This window comes from Protopterus annectens, chromosome 11.part0, assembly GCF_019279795.1.
Source record: "Protopterus annectens isolate FY-2018-M chromosome 11.part0, PAN1.0, whole genome shotgun sequence".
Lineage (NCBI taxonomy): Eukaryota > Metazoa > Chordata > Ceratodontiformes > Protopteridae > Protopterus > Protopterus annectens.
Window position 1 is genome coordinate 1,420,621,804 of NC_056745.1, and position 19,140 is coordinate 1,420,640,943.

General features: G+C 47.7%; 1 protein-coding gene across 1 annotated transcript in view; it reads left to right on the top strand.

Moving 5' to 3' along the window:
* Positions 1 to 19,140, top strand: part of CAPZA2 (capping actin protein of muscle Z-line subunit alpha 2) — a 382,121-nt gene that overhangs the window by 114,621 nt on the left and 248,360 nt on the right. Inside the window, exon 3 of the mRNA XM_044088708.1 lies at positions 13,579 to 13,630. Coding sequence (XP_043944643.1) covers positions 13,579 to 13,630 — 52 coding nt within the window. The remainder of the gene's footprint in view (positions 1 to 13,578; positions 13,631 to 19,140) is intronic.

Here is a 19,140-nt window from a genome sequence, read left to right on the forward strand (position 1 = left end):
TTTTCATCCAGACAGGGTTTCTCTGAGGACAAACCCTACATTTATGCCTAAGGTGGTTTCCAGTGTGGCCCTCAACCAAACCATTCATTTGCCTACCTTTTATCCAAATCCACAGAATAAGGGTGAGAAAATTCTGCATTCTTTGGACATACACAGGCAGTTATGCTTCTACTTGGACAGAACTAGCTTTCAGGAAAAACTGAGCAACTTTTAGTGTCATATACTGCAGGACCGCAACTATCTCAAAACAGACCATTTCTAAATGGATAGGCCACTGCATCAGTTTCTGCTATTTTCAACATGGCAAATCAGTGCCTAAGGGCATTAGGCCTCATTCCACCAGAGCAGCAGCCTTCCTCAGAGGGGTACCAACCAAAGATATTTTAGAGGCTGCAACTTGGAGTTCAGTGCACACCTTCACAAAGCACTACCACTTACCTCTTTTTACTCTGTCCAGAGCAGGCTTTGCCACTGCAGTTCTGCAGGGCCTCATAGCCTCTCCTAATCCTGTTTAGCCCAACCACCCATCCTCAGCTTTGGGATTCAACCCAAGAGTAATGACTGCAACAGTGAAACACGATGAACATAGTACAGTTGTGTACCTACCATAAATGTAGATGTTCGAGTGTATTCACTGTTGCAGTCCAGGTTACCCACCATCTCCCTATTCTTTGCTGGGGTTTATCTGCACTTCTCTATCCTATACAACCTATTTGGTGTATTTGCTTGTAGATGAAGGAAATGTTATTTTTGTACATGCATTTTTATTGGCGTATTTTTCAGCCTACCAATTTGGGGGCACCTGACATCTGGGGCAAGAAAAACTGAAGAAAATGGCGTCTGCTGCAACTTTTATACCCCTGGCGCACTGACGTCAGGGAAGAGGCGACAGCAACCGATGCCGGACCTAGACTTTGGAATTCTGGCCGACAGAGGGTAGCCTGCCAGCAGGATAACCCAAGAGTAATGACTGCAACAGTGAATACACTTGAACATCTACGTTTATGGTAGGTACGCAACTGTACTTTGTGGACACTTACCATAAATGTAGATGTTCCGAGTGTATTCACTGTTGCAGTCTTGGTTACCCTCCCTCCAGCCCCCTTTCTTCTTTCGGCTATACCTCTACTCTCACTTACTATGTTCAAAAAGCTTTTTGGTGCATTTGATTTTTTGTTGGAGGTATGTCCTTGTATTATAGATTTAATTGCTTCCCATTAGGAGGGCACCTGACATCTGGGGCAAGAAAAGCTGATGTAATGGCGTCGGCTGCATGTTTTATACCCCTGACGTCATGGAAGAGAAGGGACAGCAACCATCGCAGGACCCAAGACTTTGTTAATCAGGCCGACTGAGGGGCTACTGCAAGCAGATAACCTAAATGTGATGACTGCAACAGTGAATACACTTTAACATCTACATTTATGGTAAGTGTACACAACTGTACTACACCTGAATGGGGGATTGTGTCTAAGGCCTTGGCCAAATCACGATAGGTGGTATGCACTGCCTTGCCGTCATCCGGGGCTTTTGTGACATCCTCAGTGTCCCACTGGGTTTATTAAGCAAAATGTACCCTTGATGAAACCGAACTGGATTGGGTCAAGAGGTTAAAGGTAGTCTGTCCATGTGGAATAAGGTCCATGATGATTTTTTTCCATAGCCTTGCAGCTAAGGCTGGTTAGGCATATGGATCGGTAGTTCCCAGGGTCAGTTGATGGACCTCCTTTGTGTAAGGGGATTACTGTTGCTGTTCACTTGTCCAGGACAAAGCCAGTTCTCATGCTATAGTTAGAGTGTGCCAAGTGGTTCTGCTCGTTGGATTACTTAGTAAGCAGCCTGGGATGTTATCTGGTCCCAGAGAGACTGTGTTTTTGGCCTTGGAGTGCTTTTATTGTCTGTTTGGAAATGCTTTGCAGGGGATTGGTATTAGGAATGCTTTGGGGTATGTCTGGTGGGGACAGGGGGTGAAGTTATTGCCAAATCTGTCAGCTAGCAGGTTGGCAATTTCCTCAGGTTCGCTGTGAGTTGTACTGTCCAGTATAAGTTCTGCACCCAACTGGGCATTCTCTTTATTTCATGATGTTAAGTTGTCTATCTCGCCTTCATTCTTGCTGGATGGGTTCGGAGCCGACCTCGGCTCCGACTCGGCCACTCTACAGCTCGAGAGTTGGTTCCACCGGCTCGAGGCTCCCCTTATATCCCACAATGCTAGGCGAGAGTTACCTCAGATCTCGTTTGCCGCTACAGCTTCGAGGTTGGTTGTTCTACCGGTTCCTGGTGAGTTTAAGCTTTTTTCTATTAAAAGTCACTCAGTTTCCCCTTTTTTAGTTTAATTATTATCCTATTAGTGTAGTTCATTGTACTTTATCCCCGAACTAGTTTTTCCCGTTTCTTTCTTCAAAGAACTTTTAGTTCTTCCCTTGGGCCTTGGGCCTTCTCTTCCCTAGGGAGTGTTTGTGTAGTTTAAGCTACTGTGTTTTGTACTTTATTGTACTTTATTTTTTAGTATTTCTACTAAAGTAATTTTTCTGACAGGGTATAACTGGTGTGTTTGAGTGTGTGTTTGTGTTCACCAGTTAGGCTATGTCTAAAGAAGCAAAGGTCTCCGGATTCAAGAAGTGTGATGCGTGCTGTCAGAAAATGTCTCTGACAGACGCTCACACTTCTTGTGTCTATTGTCTGGGGCCTTTGCACCTGCAGGACTCCTGTGCTGTCTGCCATGGCTTCAGCCCCAGGGTCCTGCAGGAAAGGAAAACAAGCTCATTTTGAGGGGCTTGTTGAAGCCTGAGGATTCCCTGTCTGTCTCAACAGGAAGCCCTCCAAGGCATCGAGGTCTTCGGCTCGGCCGAGCCGAGACCTCAGGTTGTTCAACCTTTGCCTTTATCGGCTCCGGCTGGAGCTGATAAGACTCAGTCCACAGTTTCTGTGGCTCCTCGGCTCGGCCGGAGCCGAGGTTATCGAGGTACCTGTGTCGGCTCCGACAAGACCTTCGGAGCCGACAACCAGAAAGAGGTCTAGGTCACCTTCTCTTGGCTCCGTTCATTCGGCTCCAGGTTCTCCCCTGCTGTCTGAACGGAGCCAAAGGTCTCATTCCTCTAGGTCATCGAGGTTGTCCGATCATGACCTTCAGAGGGTGGTGAGTCGACTACTTAAGTCTGAGGCACTGGCCCAAATGCTTCAGAGCCCGACTCATCAGTCGGTGCCTGTTCCGGTCCATCAAATCCTTCCTCCTTCGACTCTTTTGAGCTCGGAGCCGGGTCGTGTCGGAACCGAGACTGTGGTCACCTCGGAGCCGAGACAATTGTCTTCGGCTCCGTCGTCGGCTCCGTTTTCTTCCATGGAGGAATCTCGGCGCCGGACTTCCCTCGTCGGCTCCGAGGGGGTGAGTGGCATCGGACCCTTGTCCGACCCCCCTCTCCCTCTCGGTGCTTCGGCGCTGGTGAGTTCGGCTCCGACATCGGCCTCGGAGCCATCACTGTCGGTGCCGAGGGGGGTCTTTAGCTCCTCGGAGCGGGGACCTCTGGCTCTGCCTGACAGGGGTGCCTTCGAGGTCATGCGGAGTGTGTTAGAGCCTGGCTCTACTCCACAGTCGGCTCCGTCAGCCCCTCCCTCTATGCTGCCTCAGGGTAAGTCGTCTCACTCCCTCATCCCGGACCGCAGAGAGCCAACTCCTCAGGAGCCCCCTGTGGGGATTTCATCCTCTTCCGAGGCCTCTCCTGATTTGGCAGAAGAGCCCCCTCGGAAGAGGAAGTGCAAGAGGAAGCACATTGACTCACCTGAGTCTATCACATCCGACACAGATCTGGATGATTCTGAGGGTTCCCCCCGTTCCCCTTCTGAAGATGTCTCTTTTGCAGACATTCTAGAGATCCTTAAACAGAGGGGAAATTGGCCAGCCCTCAACCCTTCGGAGGACGAATCTGTGTATCTTGAGGCGTTTGGCTCTCGTCCTTCCACCTCCTGGGTGTCCCCTTGACCCCCTCATGCAGGTGGTTGCTAAAAAGGCATGGACGGCTCCTGATTCAGTGGACCCCACTCCCAGGAGACCCTCCAAATTCATCACAGCTCCAGCAGACAAGGAATTTTTATCAAAAGGAGTCTCTGTGGATGCTATGGTGGTAGCTGCCGCCACAAAGAAGGAATTGGCTGATCCTTCAGTGCCTGTCCATCCACCTAACAAAGAATCTAGGTCCATGGATAGGTACGGGAAGCGGATGTTCTCCTCAGCGACATTTACTATGTTCGCTGAATTACCTGTGCCATTTCACTGCCTTCAAAGGGACTTGATCAAAGAAGCGAGTGAAATGCTTAGGACCCTACAGCTGCGGGTTTCAAGACAAAATGAACACGCAGCTGGCTATCCTTAATTCTATTTCCAACTCCTCTATCGCCTCCTCTCTTATGCGGCCGATGGAGCGAGCAGAGCCGCAGGAACAGGGTAGCCTTACGTAGGCACGGCTGGATGCGGCTATGCAACTTTGCGGAACCTTTGAAGACGTGTTTCACAAACCCCTCCTTTGACGGATCATCCCTTTTGGTCCACAAGTGAAAGAAACCCTGACTAGGTGCGAGACGGATGGCAAGACCCTTTCTGCCGCCGGAGTCCGTTTTCCACTCCTTCTAGGCCTTACCCCAAAGGCCAGAAGGGGAAAGATGTGGTTCCGTAAACAATCTCAAGGGACTTCGCCTGACGACAGAGTCGGTTCCCGCCAGAGGCAGAGGGGAACAACAATGGTAGACGCCGCCTAGAGGCAGAGGGGTCCGCAGAACCAGGGCAATCGAGAAACGCCTTCCGATAAGCCCTTTCAGCATCCCTGAGGTGTTGCCCGACTGCCCATCTTCGGAGGCAGTCGGGAAGATTGTCACTGTACCCAGAAGCCTGGCTATCCTTGACACAAGACAAATGGGTACAGTCCATCATTTCCGAAGGTTATTCTATTCCCTTTCTTCGTTCTCCAAGTCAGTCAAAAATCCCTTCCAGATGTTCCACCCGCTCAAAGGGATATAGCAGCTTTGGAAATTTCAAAACTGCTTGCAAAAGAGCTATTCAGCCAGTGCCAGCAGACCAACTAGGATCCGGAATCTACTCAAGGTTCTTTTTAGTTCCAAAGAAAACAGGGGACTGGAGACCAATTTTGGATCTCAGTATCTTGAACAGATCGGTCAAGAAAACAAGATTTCGGATGGTCACGCTGCAATCCATTCTTCCCCTGTTGGGAAAAGGAAACTGGATGTGCTCTGTAGACCTTCAGGACGCGTACTATCACATAAAAATGAACAGGCGCTCCAGAAGATTCCTCCGCTTCAGGCTGGGGACCAGTCATTTTCAATTCAGGGCCCTGCCCTTTGGTCTCACCACTGCCACTGCCCCCCGGGTGTTTACCAAATGCATGGCAGTGGTAGCTTCTCACCTGAGACGACAAGGATTCCAGGTGTTTCCATATTTGGACGACTGGCTCCTCACAGCTCCCACCAAGCATCTCCTTCTGATGGCCAGAGATTACACTTTTCGCGTCTGTCAAAGACTGGGTATCTCAATAAATTGCGAAAAGTCTGTTTTGTCGCCTTGTCGTACTATTACCTACATAGGCGCAAATTTAGATACTGTAAACATGTCTGCAACACTAACGGACCAAAGGATATCAGACATTCAAAAATTGGTGTCACTTCTTCTCAACAACAACAGAGCCAAAGCCAGGTTAGTTCTAAAGGTGTTGGGAATCATGGCAGCCGCCATACCTCTCCTCCCATTGGCCAGATACCACATGCGGATCCTTCAGTGGATGCTTTTTCTCAATGGTCATACCAGGAACTTCCAATGTCTCACACCATTATGATCACGCAAGCGTGCAAAAAGCATCTCATGTGGTGGATGTCTTCCCCCCAGCTCCTGTTGGGGAGACCATTTGTTCCACCTCCTCCGGTTGCTACTTTGACAACGGATGCCTCCCTGATCGGGTGGGGGGGGGCATTATCAGGGCAGGACAGTCCAGGGCACATGGCAACCAAACGAATGCCACTTGCACATAAATGTTCTGGAGATGAGAGCAGTGCTTTTAGCGTTGCAAGCCCTTCAAGACTCTCTTCCCTTGGGAACGATTGCAATCCAGACAGACAATATGTCTGTAGTGTGGTACATCAACAAACAAGGCGGAACCAGATCATACCCCTGTGTCGAGAAGCACTCAGACTGTGGCAATGGGCGATTTCTTCTCAGCGTTTTCTGATAGCAACGCACATCCCGGAAGTCCAATCACATTGCGGACAAGTTGAGCAGAGCTATTCTCATGCCTCACGAGTGGTCTCTGAAAGACTCTGTAGTGAGAGAGATATTTCTCAAGTGGGGTCAGCCTTGCTGCGATCTTTTTGCTACTCCCCAAAACAGCAAGTGCAGAGAATACTTCACTCTATTCCGTTTACCAGGCCAACCCAGCTGGGACGCTAGTCCAAGTTTGGCCCCGGGACTTCTGTATGCATTTCCTCCATTCCCACTGATCTCTCAAGTAATACAGAAAGCTATCGCTCAGAAGGCCTCATTGATCCTCATTGCTCCTTACTGGCCTCGACAAGTGTGGCTCCCCTTTCTACATCGATTTCTTTTGGAGCGACCGTGGAATCTGGACCTAGTTCCAGATCTTTTGATCCATCAGTCGGGTCAGTTTCATCGCTCCCTCCCCTCTCTGAACCTCACTGCTTGGTTCCTCCACTTCCAACCGTAGCCAGGCTTCCTCAATTATCTCACTCTGTTAGAGATATTTTGATAGCTTCCCATAAATCTTCCACTCGAAAGATTTATTTGAGTAAGTGGAAACGCTTCTCATGTTGGGCACAAGGAAGGGACATAGACCCTTTCACCGCTTCCATCCAACTAGTCCTTGATTTTCTTGCTGAACTCTTCCATACAGGTTCATCTCCATCTACTCTTAAGGTTCAATTGGCAGCTATTTCTAATTTCCATGTGGGTATTTCTGAATCTGCCCTAATGTCCCACAAACTCTGCAAAGCCTTTTTGAAAGGAGTTTTTCTTCTCAGACCTCCTGTAAGAAATCCTCCTTCTCCTTGGGACCTAAATTTAGTTCTTACTTCTTTGATTCTTTCCCCTTTCGAACCTGCAGCTTCATGTTCTTTAAAGTTGTTATCATGGAAAACTCTCTTTCTGGTGGCTATCACATCAGCTAGAAGAATTTCAGAACTTCAAGCACTCAGTTGTCGTTCTCCTTACCTTGTGTTCCATAAGGACAGAGTTTCCTTCTGAACTAACCCGTCCTTTTTGCCTAAGGTAGTTTCAACATCAAATCTAAACCAATGCATTGACCTCCCTGTCTTTTTCCCTGAGTATTCAAATAGGTCTGAACAAAAATTACACTTCCTGGATGTTCATCGTCAATTAAGGTACTACTTGGACAGGACGAAACAATTCAGAAAATCTGATCAGCTGTTTGTCTCCTATGCGGAAAGCAGAAAGGGACTTCCAGTTTCAAAGGTATCTTTATCCAGGTGGCTAACATCTCTGATTACCCTTGTTTATGAGATTAGACACCAAAAACTGCCTAATAAACCTAAAGCCCATTCCACCAGAGCTTTGGCTACTTCTCTAGCCTTCCAAGACAGACTGCCTATTGACACCATTTGTGCAGCGGCTACTTGGGCTACTCCTCACACTTTTATTTCCCATTATAAGTTGGATTTAGCTTCTAGGCATAGAGCTAATTTTGGTTCCACTGTTCTCAGGAGTCTGTTCCGTTAGGCCACCCGGGACAAGGTGCTAGGACGCGGTCCCATCCAGCAAGAATGAAGGCGAGATAGACAACTTAACATATAGAAGTTATGTTCTTACCATAACGTTCCATGTTAGTTGTCTTCTTCGCCTTCTTCTTAAGGTCCCACCCTCCTTCCCCCTGGCCTGGACAGACCTAGAGGAGTTGTGATCGTGACCTCTCTTTCTACCACCTCTTTCTTAGCTATATGCTATAATGCATATTTCCTGTTCAGGATATAGGTCACCCTTCTTCTTCCTGTTGTTAGAGGTGGATTCTATGTTTTCACAGTTATACTGTTTTTCTGTTATAAGCTAGCTTACAAACGAGATCTGAGGTAACTCTCGCCTAGCATTGTGGGATATAAGGGGAGCCTCGAGCCGGTGGAACCAACTCTCGAGCTTTAGAGTGGCCGAGTCGGAGCCGAGGTCGGCTCCGAACCCATCCAGCAAGAAGAAGGCGAGAAGAAGACAACTAACATGGAACGTTATGGTAAGAACATAACTTCTATTTTTGGATGTAGCCAAAGAATGCCTTATAATTGTTTTATAGCAAGGGATACTAATTTGAATTCATAGCTAGCCTTCAAAGACTTAACAAGCTATCTTAATTTGCTCATTCAACCTGTGGAGAGTATTCTTCCTTTGAGTAAGTTGTCTTCTGTTCTTGGATATCCATTTTTCTTTTGTTGTACAACTTTTTACTTACAGTCCAGTTTTTTTTTTTTTTTTTTTTTTTTGAGGAAGACCTGGATTTGTTCATTAGGTATAGCAGAGTCGATGCATTTAAGTGACTATATAGGGCATTTGTGTATTCCCCTGCATAGGAGTCGTCGTTGGCAGAGGCTTTGAAACTTTTTGTGCCATCTTGTTAGTAGGCAATAGTTTGTTTTTGGGAGATTTTTGCTCCTGTGGGGGTATCTGGTTTGATTTTTACTTCAAACAAAACAGATTTATGGTATGACCTTAACGGGGAGGGCAACACATATGGGGTAGTGCAGTGCCCCCCCCCCCAATGTTAGTTGGTGAGCACTAGATCTAAGACATTTGAGCCCCTTGTGTGGACTCGAGCGAACTGTTCCATGGTATTTGAATTAACAAAGTCCAGAAATCTCAAAGCGATCATGTTTGTGCTCATGTAAGTAGCCCAATCAGTGGAAGTATAGTTCAGATTTCCCATGACCAAGGTGTTTGGTTGTGTACTGATTGACTCTAGCAAGTCCAGGTAGATGGTGTGCTTCTCCTGGTTCATGGTGGGGGGCCTGTAGATAGTGATTACCTATAGTTTATTGGACCTGGAGTAGCTTGAGTGTCATCCTGTTTTCCCAATCTCAAGGTGTATTTGGATTTAATGAAGATGGATACGGGTGCCCCCAGCAACCTTGAACCAAATCTTAGTAACTGCACAAATGTCAGCATCTTCCAAGGTGAGAAGTACTTCCAGATGTGTAGCTTACTGTTCAAGCTCCTAGTGTTAAGCAGCATGACTTTGAGTTTCTCTTTAGTGGATTTCTTTATTTCTGAAGTTTTATTTGGACGTTGCCTAAAAAAGGCACTATGGGGGAGGCGAGCTTCTTTGCTAGTATCTGAAAGCGTTTAGGAGACTGGTGAAGGCCATCTCTAGCAAAGCAGTGTGGACTGTCGACCATGTCTTCCTAGGCAGATAGATACTGAATCCCTCTGAAGTGACACCAGAAGCTAAGCCAATTGAAATCTGTCAATTTTTTGACTGTATTGTGGCATCATCCTAGGTTGAAGGTAGAGCGCTGCTTAGGGCTATGGACATAACTGCTTGGAACACACAATCTGAGTGTTTGGTAATGTCTATCTCCATGTAGTCCAGAGGTACATCTCAAGTCATTCACACCAACATGTACTGACTAAGTCATAATGGTAATTATTGCTGAGTGACTTGAGTGCATGTATGATGTGACAGATCCTGGCACCTGACAGGCAGTTGACTGTGACCTTCTTGGCTAACCTGTTGAGGGGAACATCTGTGTGCATCTCTCCTTCAAGTCTGCTATGACCAGAACATTTGGTTTTGAGGTGTTTTGCTCTAGGGGCGTAATTGCTGAGAGAGACACTTGTGTAGTGGTGGATTCTGTTTGTGTACCAGTATGTGTATGTTTGTGAGTGGGAGGGCTCTGGTCTTTTGGTAGGCTGTTAGTGAGTACCTTCACGTATGTGGATTTCAGTCTTGACCTTGTGTATGAGGGAGTTGGGTGTGCTGACAACCTGTTGTATGTCTTGTTTATTGTTGTATGAGAGGACTGATTCCAATTTCATGGTATATTTACATCTCCCATACTGTATTTGTTTGCTTTAGGAGCAAATGGTTGTCATTATACATGAGGCAGTTTCTGCATTGCCTCAGAATGCCCATATCAATCGGGTTAGTTGGAGAAATAGTGGAAAACTGTCCATCCACTACATCAGGTATGTATTGTAGTAGCTAGTGGGAATAGGCTAGATGGACCAGGGTTTGTTTGTGAGGCAAAGCCCTCCACAGAATAGCCGCCTAAGGGTGGAAGACTAAGCCCCCCTGGAATGCGCAACTGAGTTGCTCTGCGTTGCTCACAGAGAGGCAGTAGAGGTAAGGAAAGGTTCTTAGCTGATACCAAGAGAAAAATTGCGTTTCGAAGCATTTGAGTGTATACACGGCAGCACTAAACCCCATTGCTCAGTTACGTTAAATACAAGCAAAGTAAAGCAATTTTAACACTAATCAATGGGAAAGCCAAAAATTGAGCCTTATTCCAACAATCCCAAACTCCAATGGGTCCTGGGCTACACACCTCTGCCCCGAGGGTACAGGAGGGTCTTTCTAATGTAGGATGTCTGGTTTTAGTGTTCAGTTAATACCCAACAGCCTAGATTCAGCAAGTCTGAATGTAGCCTATGCTATAAAATGCCGAAGAAATAGAAATTCCAAGTGCAGGGTAAAAAAGTCAAGGCAGTAGCTAATGCTACTGCAGCAATTATTGTGATGAACATAATATTTTTTTTTATAACTTTGCTGGGCTGTTGTCTCATGGAATAATAGAGCCAGATCCTCCTCCACAGTTTGGGGATGTTTTTGCTGCCAAAGAAATGCATACATTTAGTCCTAGCTATGTTCTCTTAAGGGTCAGCCTCCCACTCTGTCATTTGGCATGAAAGCTCTGAATGCTTGCTGCTCCAACCTGTGTTTTCTGGCAGCTCAGCTCAAGCTGCCTACTTGTTTGAATATGTGGCAGGTACCCTGAATCTTTGTAAGCTGGCCAAATGTTTCCTTGGCAGGATAAAATCCATATAGCTGTCACTAAAAAGGCCGAAATATGTATGTCTACAGCTAGTAGGGTTTGTTTTTATTGTCCTGAATCTAACATTAAAGACTTTGAAAAGGAAAAGGCTATGTGCATTCAGAAGCCCTGTGACTGACACAGTACGTCCTTAAAGGTTCATGTGCATATAACCCATGATCCTCCACTGCAGTGAAAACTCTAGCTTGTGTGTTTTTTTTTTCCGTTGGGTTGCCTTTCTGTTTGTCTGTGTATACAGCAAGAGAGACAATATGTGGATGTTAATATAACTTGTGTCTCTTAAGAAATGTATATACCAACAATGCTGGAAGTATGATGGTATATACCAGCAATGCTGGAAGTATGATGGTATATACCAGCAATGCTGGAAGTATGGTGGTATATACCAGCAGTGCTGGAAGTATGGTGGTATATACCAGCAGTGCTGGAAGTATGGTGGTATATACCAGCAGTGCTGGAAGTATGGTGGTATATACCAGCAGTGCTGGAAGTATGGTGGTATATACCAGCAGTGCTGGAAGTATGGTGGTATATACCAGCAGTGCTGGAAGTATGGTGGTATATACCAGCAGTGCTGGCGGTATGGTGGTATATACCAGCAGTGCTGGCGGTATGGTGGTATATACCAGCAGTGCTGGAAGTATGGTGGTATATACCAGCAGTGCTGGAAGTATGGTGGTATATACCAGCAGTGCTGGAAGTATGGTGGTATATACCAGCAGTGCTGGAAGTATGGTGGTATATACCAGCAGTGCTGGAAGTATGGTGGTATATACCAGCAGTGCTGGCGGTATGGTGGTATATACCAGCAGTGCTGGAGGTATGGTGGTATATACCAACAGTGCTGGAGGTATGGTGGTATATACCAACAGTGCTGGAGGTATGGTGGTATATACCAACAGTGCTGGAGGTATGGTGGTATATACCAACAGTGCTGGAGGTATGGTGGTATATACCAACAGTGCTGGAGGTATGGTGGTATATACCAACAGTGCTGGAGGTATGGTGGTATATACCAACAGTGCTGGAGGTATGGTGGTATATACCAACAGTGCTGGAGGTATGGTGGTATATACCAACAGTGCTGGAGGTATGGTGGGCCAGTTGAGAAGAAGCTGTTTTGTGAGTTATTAAAGTTGTAGTTTTACTTTGAATGCTGGTGTCTTGTACCATAATTAGCAAAATGGAAAAAAAAAAAAGACTGGACAGCTGTAGGTGGACATCGCAACCATATAGTATCAGAATCTTTTTCATGTAAAACCTAGTAGTGATGCTAGGATTTTTTTTTTCAGTCATGGATGGGCGTGGGCTCCACACTGGAGTTTGCTCAGGGTGGCAGTTGACCTAGCTATAGATCTGCCAGTTGCACTGAATTTGAACATTCATAGTTAGCGTAAGTATTATGGGCAGGACTACGATATTAAAAAAGATAACCAGTTATTTCCTTCTGTTTGTTTACAGAAACACTGGCAAAAGCTCATTAAGCTGTGTTTGGCAGTTTCTTTCTCGTTGTCGCTCCTTCGTCGTACTTATGCAAAGGATTTACCGGGATGGCCCAAGGCTCATTCAACTAGAGCTGTTGTTACATGTGTAGCTTCATTCCATTAGGCATTTTTACTTGACTTGTGCAACCACACATTGGTCCTCACTGATACCTTGCTGGACATAAGTTGAATATTGATTCCAAATCAGACTTTCCTTTGGAGCTGCTTTGATCAGGGGTTTACTTTGCCAGGCCAGCCACCCATGAGGATCAAAGACAGATTCTCTGCAACAGATACTAGTTTTATGCTGATAATGATAGATTGGCTTGGGGAGTTCATTTTTTGCTAACCGTCCCTTGCTAACCATCCCATTCTTCTCCCCACCAGTTCTGCTGAGGATTGTTTAAAATTCTGTTTTGTGTTCATCTTTAGCTTTGTTAGTAACCAGAATTGGAGGATGGATTTCCTACCCTCAAAGGTTAGGAGGTGGTGCATTAGTAACCTGGGATGTTTTATCCACCAGCTAAGTCGTCACAGATGTTAACAAGCACTGTAGTTATCCAAGCAGAGCAACATATTATTTTGTTTTTTTCAAACAAGGGTCTTTGAAGTTGAATTAGCTTGAGAGGAGAAGTGGTCCGTTATCCACTTTCACGGAACCCGTGACTGTTTTCTGATTTTTTTTTTTTTTTTTTTTTTTTTTTTTTGTTAAACTACAGGTTCAGCTGAGGTTTGCTTGCTGCTTTTCCTCGACTATGTTCAGTTAGTAGTATAAACTTCTGCAGTACTTCATTTTAACAGTTTTATAAAGTCAGAGGTGTGCACAGTTTCATCTGAACTGTCAAAAGTGTCAAAGTACTTTTTTCTTGCCAAGAGGGATTGAATTTTGTTTTTGAGCTGCTGTTTTAATTCAGCATTAACTGTTTTGGTGGGGATATGAATTTGCCTAAAGGCATGTGTTTCATAAGTGTTGTGACCTTTGGATTTTTTTTTGTATATGTACAGCATAACTTTTATGTCTTTCCAACAGATGTTCGGTTACTGCTCAATAATGACAACCTTCTCAGGGAAGGAGCAGCACAGTAAGTATTACTGGATGACATGACTACTGTGTGTGTACAAGTAACTCGTGAGCAAGTATTACTGGATGACAAGACTGCTGTGTATGTGTACGAGTTTGTATGTGTACAAGTAACTCGTGAATAATTATTATTGGATGACATGACTACTACTGTGTGTACAAGTAACTCGTGAGCAAGTATTACTGGATGACATGACTGCTGTGTATGTGTACGAGTTTGTATGTGTACAAGTAACTCGTGAATAATTATTATTGGATGACATGACTGCTGTGTATGTGTACAAGTAACTGCTACTGGATGGCACTACTACTGTGTGTACAAGTAACTCGTGAGTAAGTATTACTGGATAACATGACTACTGTGTATGTGTACAAGTAAGTGTTACTGGATGGTATGACTACTGTGTGTGTAGAAGTAACTCGTGAGTAAGTGATACTGGATGACATGACTGCTGTGTATGTGTACAAGTAACTCTTGAGTGAGTGTTACTGGATTACATGAGTACTGCACATGTGTTCAAGCAACTCTGAGCAGGCTGTAAGCAACCATTGTAGCCACTTCAGTGTTAACAGGTCAAGTCAGAAGAAATGGCATTTGGACAATGCGGTCCCTAACTCTTGTGACCTTCACTTGAGCTGCTATTTTGCGGTTTCCTCTATAGAGAAAGGAAGGGAAGGAGGAAAATGTCAGTGCTTCACCCATGTCAGAGGCTCTTCTCTAAGAAGAGAGAAGTCAAAAGTGAAACCATGATGGCTATATTAGCTGACCAGGTTTCTGTTCTCTACCAAGAAAACATTCTCTTAAATTCTTGATCTGAAGTAGTTACTTAATTTGCTCTGCAACCTGTGGGTATCTGATCCGAGCCGGCAGCTTTCCGAGCTCCTAGCTCCTCCCACCTACCCATAATCCCCTGCTACCAACCATATTACCTCAGATCGTTTTTTGCCGCGGCTGACGAAGCTTTCCTTTTGAAGAGCTCCTAGCTGGGTGAGATCGTTGGTGGTTTATAACCTTTTTTCTGAAATTTATAATCTTGTGTGTGTGGTCTTAGCCCCTTTTCGATTCCCTTTTGTGCTAGTTTAATTTTTCAAAGTTAGTTAGTTTTTCTTTATTCACTCCCCCTCCCCCCTTAGCGTTTGGGTGTGTGTGCGAGTGCTAGGATGTCGGAAGGGCCTAAGGCCGTTTTTTCTAAATGTACTGAGTGTGGCCACAAGCTTTCCCCAGCTGATGGCCACACTCAGTGCGTTTTGTGCCTGGGGGGGGGCAGCCCATCTATCAGAGGCCTGCCAGATCTGTGCAGCCTTTAACTCCCGGGCACTTTGGGATAGGAAGAACAAGCTGATCCTGGCGGGAAAGCTCCCCCAGGAGTCAGCTTCTTCCTCTCCCGTTCGGGCTCTGGCTGCCTCGGTGCCTTCTGTTCCCTTAGCTCAACCCGGGACTCAACCTCCCTCTTCGGGTTTGAGCTCTGAGGAAACTAGTGCCTCTTCTGCTAGAGAGAAGAGGCACAAGGATAAGGAGGGACATAGATCCCATAAAAGGCGGGCTAAATCTCAACCCTCGGCTTCGCCAGCTAAAGCAGCCAAGTCTCTTTAGAGGGTCTCCGGATCCTCCTCCTTTCGGCTCCGTTCACCTAGTTTCTCGCCGGAGGAGGAGGATCGGTCTCCCTCGAGGCGGCCTTCCTGGCCCACCTCGACTACCTCTTCCAGGTCAACGAGAAGCATCTCCGAAGCGGATATGGATCGGATGATGCGTCGGTTCTTGCAGACCCAAATGCAGATGGGGGTGCTCTTGCCCCCCCCCCTGGGGGGGGGGAGTGCGGCCCCCATGTTTCCCCCCATCACTCCTTCGCCGACTCGTTTTCAGATCATGGGAGTCATCAGATCCGGGCCCCTTCGGACCCAGGGATTTGTCGATGCCGATAGCGCTGGTCTCTTTGCCGACTATGCCCTCGAGCTTGTCTGATCCGAAGGAGTTGTTGTGTCTTCGGAGCAGTTGGCTTCGGAGCGCACCTCTCTCTCGGCGCCGACCGCATCGGCTCCGACCCTGATCTCTTCCTCGGAGCCAAGGAGATTGCTCTCAGAGGCTGGCGAGAGTGGTTCTCCTTCGGCTTTTGAGGTAGTGGAGAGGGTACTGTCGAGGTCCTCCAGATCTCCGGTTTGGGCTTCGGTTCACCCATACCCCCACTGTATGAGGGTCTGTCTTCCATCAACCGACCATCGGGACAGCCTGCCCAAGCCCTCCAGCTAGTTCCCGCGGAGGAACAACCCGTGGACGAGCCCTCTTCGGATAGCCCCACCGAGGACGTTCCTCGGAAACATCTGTGTAAAAGGAGGCACCTGGACTCCCCCGAGTCCGTTATCACCGACACGGACTTAGATGATAGGGAGGGTTCCCCAAGGTCACCCCCTGAAGATGTCTCCTTTGGAGACATCATGGAAATGTTGCTTATTAGAGGGGGGTGGTCTGCCCAAAAACCTTCCCTTGATGAATCCGTGTTCCTGGAGGCGTTTGAGGCAGGCCCATCTACCTCCTGGGTGTCCCCTCCGGCCGACCCCCTGGTGGACTTAATTACCACTAGGGCGTGGAAGGAGCCCAACACCGTGGAGCCAATCCCTAGGCGTCCCGATAAAGTCCCAAGTCCCAAGTCCCCCCACAGATAGGCAGTCATGGGCCAAAGAAACCCCTGTTGATGCCATGTTGGTGGCGGCGGCCACCAAAAAAGAACTCGCTCAGGAGAGTTCTTTGGTCCACCCGCTAGATAAAGAATCTCGAGCGTTGGACCGGATTAGAAAGCGGATGTTTGCTTCAGCGACCTTTTCCATAAGGGCGCTGAACTATATAGCACATACCATCAGGCTACAGCGAGACTTGATCAAGGAATACGCTGCAGCCCCCCCCGGAGTCCATGTCGGTCGGAGACAAGAATGTGTTTGCGACGTGAATGGCCACTCTGAAATCCATCTCTAATACGTCTATGCGGCTCCTCTCCCATGCTATGGAGGGAGCCGCTAGAGCTAGTGGAGTAGGGGTCGTCTTACGACGTCACGCCTGGCTCCGTCTTTGCGACTTCGCGGATCCCATCAAGGCGTCCTTTGCGAACGCCCCCTTTGACGGTTCTGCTCTTTTCGGCAAGACCGTTCGCGATACGCTGGTCCAAAGCGAAAAGGATGGGAAAACGCGGTCTGCCGTCTGAGTCCATTTCTCTAGCCCCCAAAGAGCCTTCTCCAGGAATCAGAGGGGACAAAAGAAGCTGTGGTTCCGCAAGTCTCAGCAATCCCATCCAGCTGCGGACCACTCGTCCTCTAGAGGCAGAGGAGGACAAGGTGGATGCTGGCCCAGAGGCAGAGGGGGGGGCCGTGTAATTTCGGGTCTAGTGAACCTTTCTCGGACAGACCCGCGCAACAGCCCTGAGGGCTTGCCCGTCTGTCCCTCTCTGGAGGCAGTCGGGGGGGCGGTTGACTGAGCACCTGTCAAACTGGGAGTCCCTTACAACGGATCGATGGGTGCTCCGTATCATATCCAGAGGTTATTCCATTCCTAAATCTCCCCCCCAAAACCAGACGCCTCCCCGATGTCCCACCCGATCAGAGGGAGGCAGCTGCTTCAGAGATTTTGAAGCTGCTAAGAAAGAGCCATCCAACCCGTCCCCCCAGATCAGTCCGGATTGAGTTATTACTCAAGGTTCTTTTTGGACCTTTCCGCTCTGAACCTGTTCATACCCAAGGAAAAATTCCAGATGGTCACTCTCCAATCAATTCTCCCCCTTCTGCGGGAGAACGACTGGATGTGCTCCATAGACCTCAAGGATGCATGCTACCACATCTTGATGGACAGACGATCCAGGAGGTTTCTCCGCTTCCGGCTCGGAGCCAGTCATTATCAATTCAGGGTTCTTCCATTCGGCCTCACCTCAGCTCCCAGAGTGTTCACCAAGGTCATGGCAGTGGTTGCAGCCCACCTGAGACTTCAGGGCATTCAGGTCTTCCCATACCTAGACGACTGGCTCCTTACCACGACCAACAGGCATCAGCTCTGTGTGGCGAGAGATTATGCACTGACTCTAGCCCACAACCTAGGCATTTCAGTGAACCAGCAGAAGTCCTACCTGTGCCCCACTGAAGCCCTGGAATTCATAGGGGCCAGGTTGGATACTCGAATCTCCCGAGCTACTCTAACGTCAGTTAGACTGAACAGCTTGTCGCATCAGATGTTAGCCCTTCTTCGGATGCTCCTCCAGCGGAGTTAGTCCTGAGGGCACTGGGGTCTATGTCAGCAGCGATCTCTCTCTCCCTCCATGCCCGTCTGCGAATGCGAAAATTACAATGGACCCTTCAAGTCCAATGGTCCCTCTCTTTCCACCCCTTAAACACGCCTATACCGCTGAGCAGAGTTTGCAGGGACTCCCTTCTTTGGTGATTACATGCGCGGGAACTCGGAGAAGGGAGGCCTTTTGTGAATCCCCCGGTCGAAGCCACGTTGACCACGGACGCTTCTCACCTCGGGTGGCGGGGGGGCATTGTTCAGGCAGATCCGTTCAAGGCATGTGGCCTTCCTTAGAGACCGCATTGCATATCAGTGTCCTAGAGATGAGGGCAGTGCTTTTGGCGTTGCAAGCTCTCCACGACCTTCTTCCCCTGGGGACTGTTGCGATCCAGACAGACAATATGTCAGTAGTCTGGTATATAAACAAACAGGGAGGAACCAGATCTTATCCCCTGTGTCGAGAGGCCATGAGAGTTTGGGAATGGGCGATCTCCACCAACCGCTTTCTGGTAGCAACGCACATTCCGGGACGGTCCAAGCCAAGTCGGGTGCTTCTCACTCCGTACGAGTGGTCTCTGAATCCATCTGTTGCGAAGCAGATCTTCCACAAATGGGGTCTGCCTCGCTGCGATCTTTTTGCTTCTCCTTTAAACACAAAATGCAGCGAGTACTTCGCAATAATTCCCCCCAGAGCGGAGACCCCCAGAGACGCTCTAGTCCATGCTTGCCTTCCCGGGCTCCTTTATGCTTATCCCCCCCTCCCACTCATGATGAAATTCATTCAGAAAGCCTGTCTGTTGGGGAGCAGAGTTATCCTCATAGCCCCATTCTGGCCTCGACAGATCTGGTTCCCTTTTCTGCGGTCTCACAGTGTGGCTCCTCCACGGATTCTGGATCCCAGTCCAGACCTGATCACGCATCCCGCGGGTTGCCCAACCCCGAACCTGGTCAACCTCAAGCTTGCAGCTTGGCTGATCAGTTCCAATAATGGCTAGGACTCCCGGTATCTCATCTCCCGTTAAGGCCATTCTGGTTGCGGCTCATAAGCCGTCTACCAGAAAACTTTACAACAGTAAATGTAAGCGTTTTTCCATTTGGGCCAAAGACAAGGGCTTGGACCCATTTACTGTCCCTATTCCGACCATTCTGGACTTCCTCTCGTTGATTTTTCAGCAGGGAGCAAGTGCTTCTACGGTTAAGGTGCAATTGGTGGCCATCTCCCATTTTCATATGGATGACTGCATAGG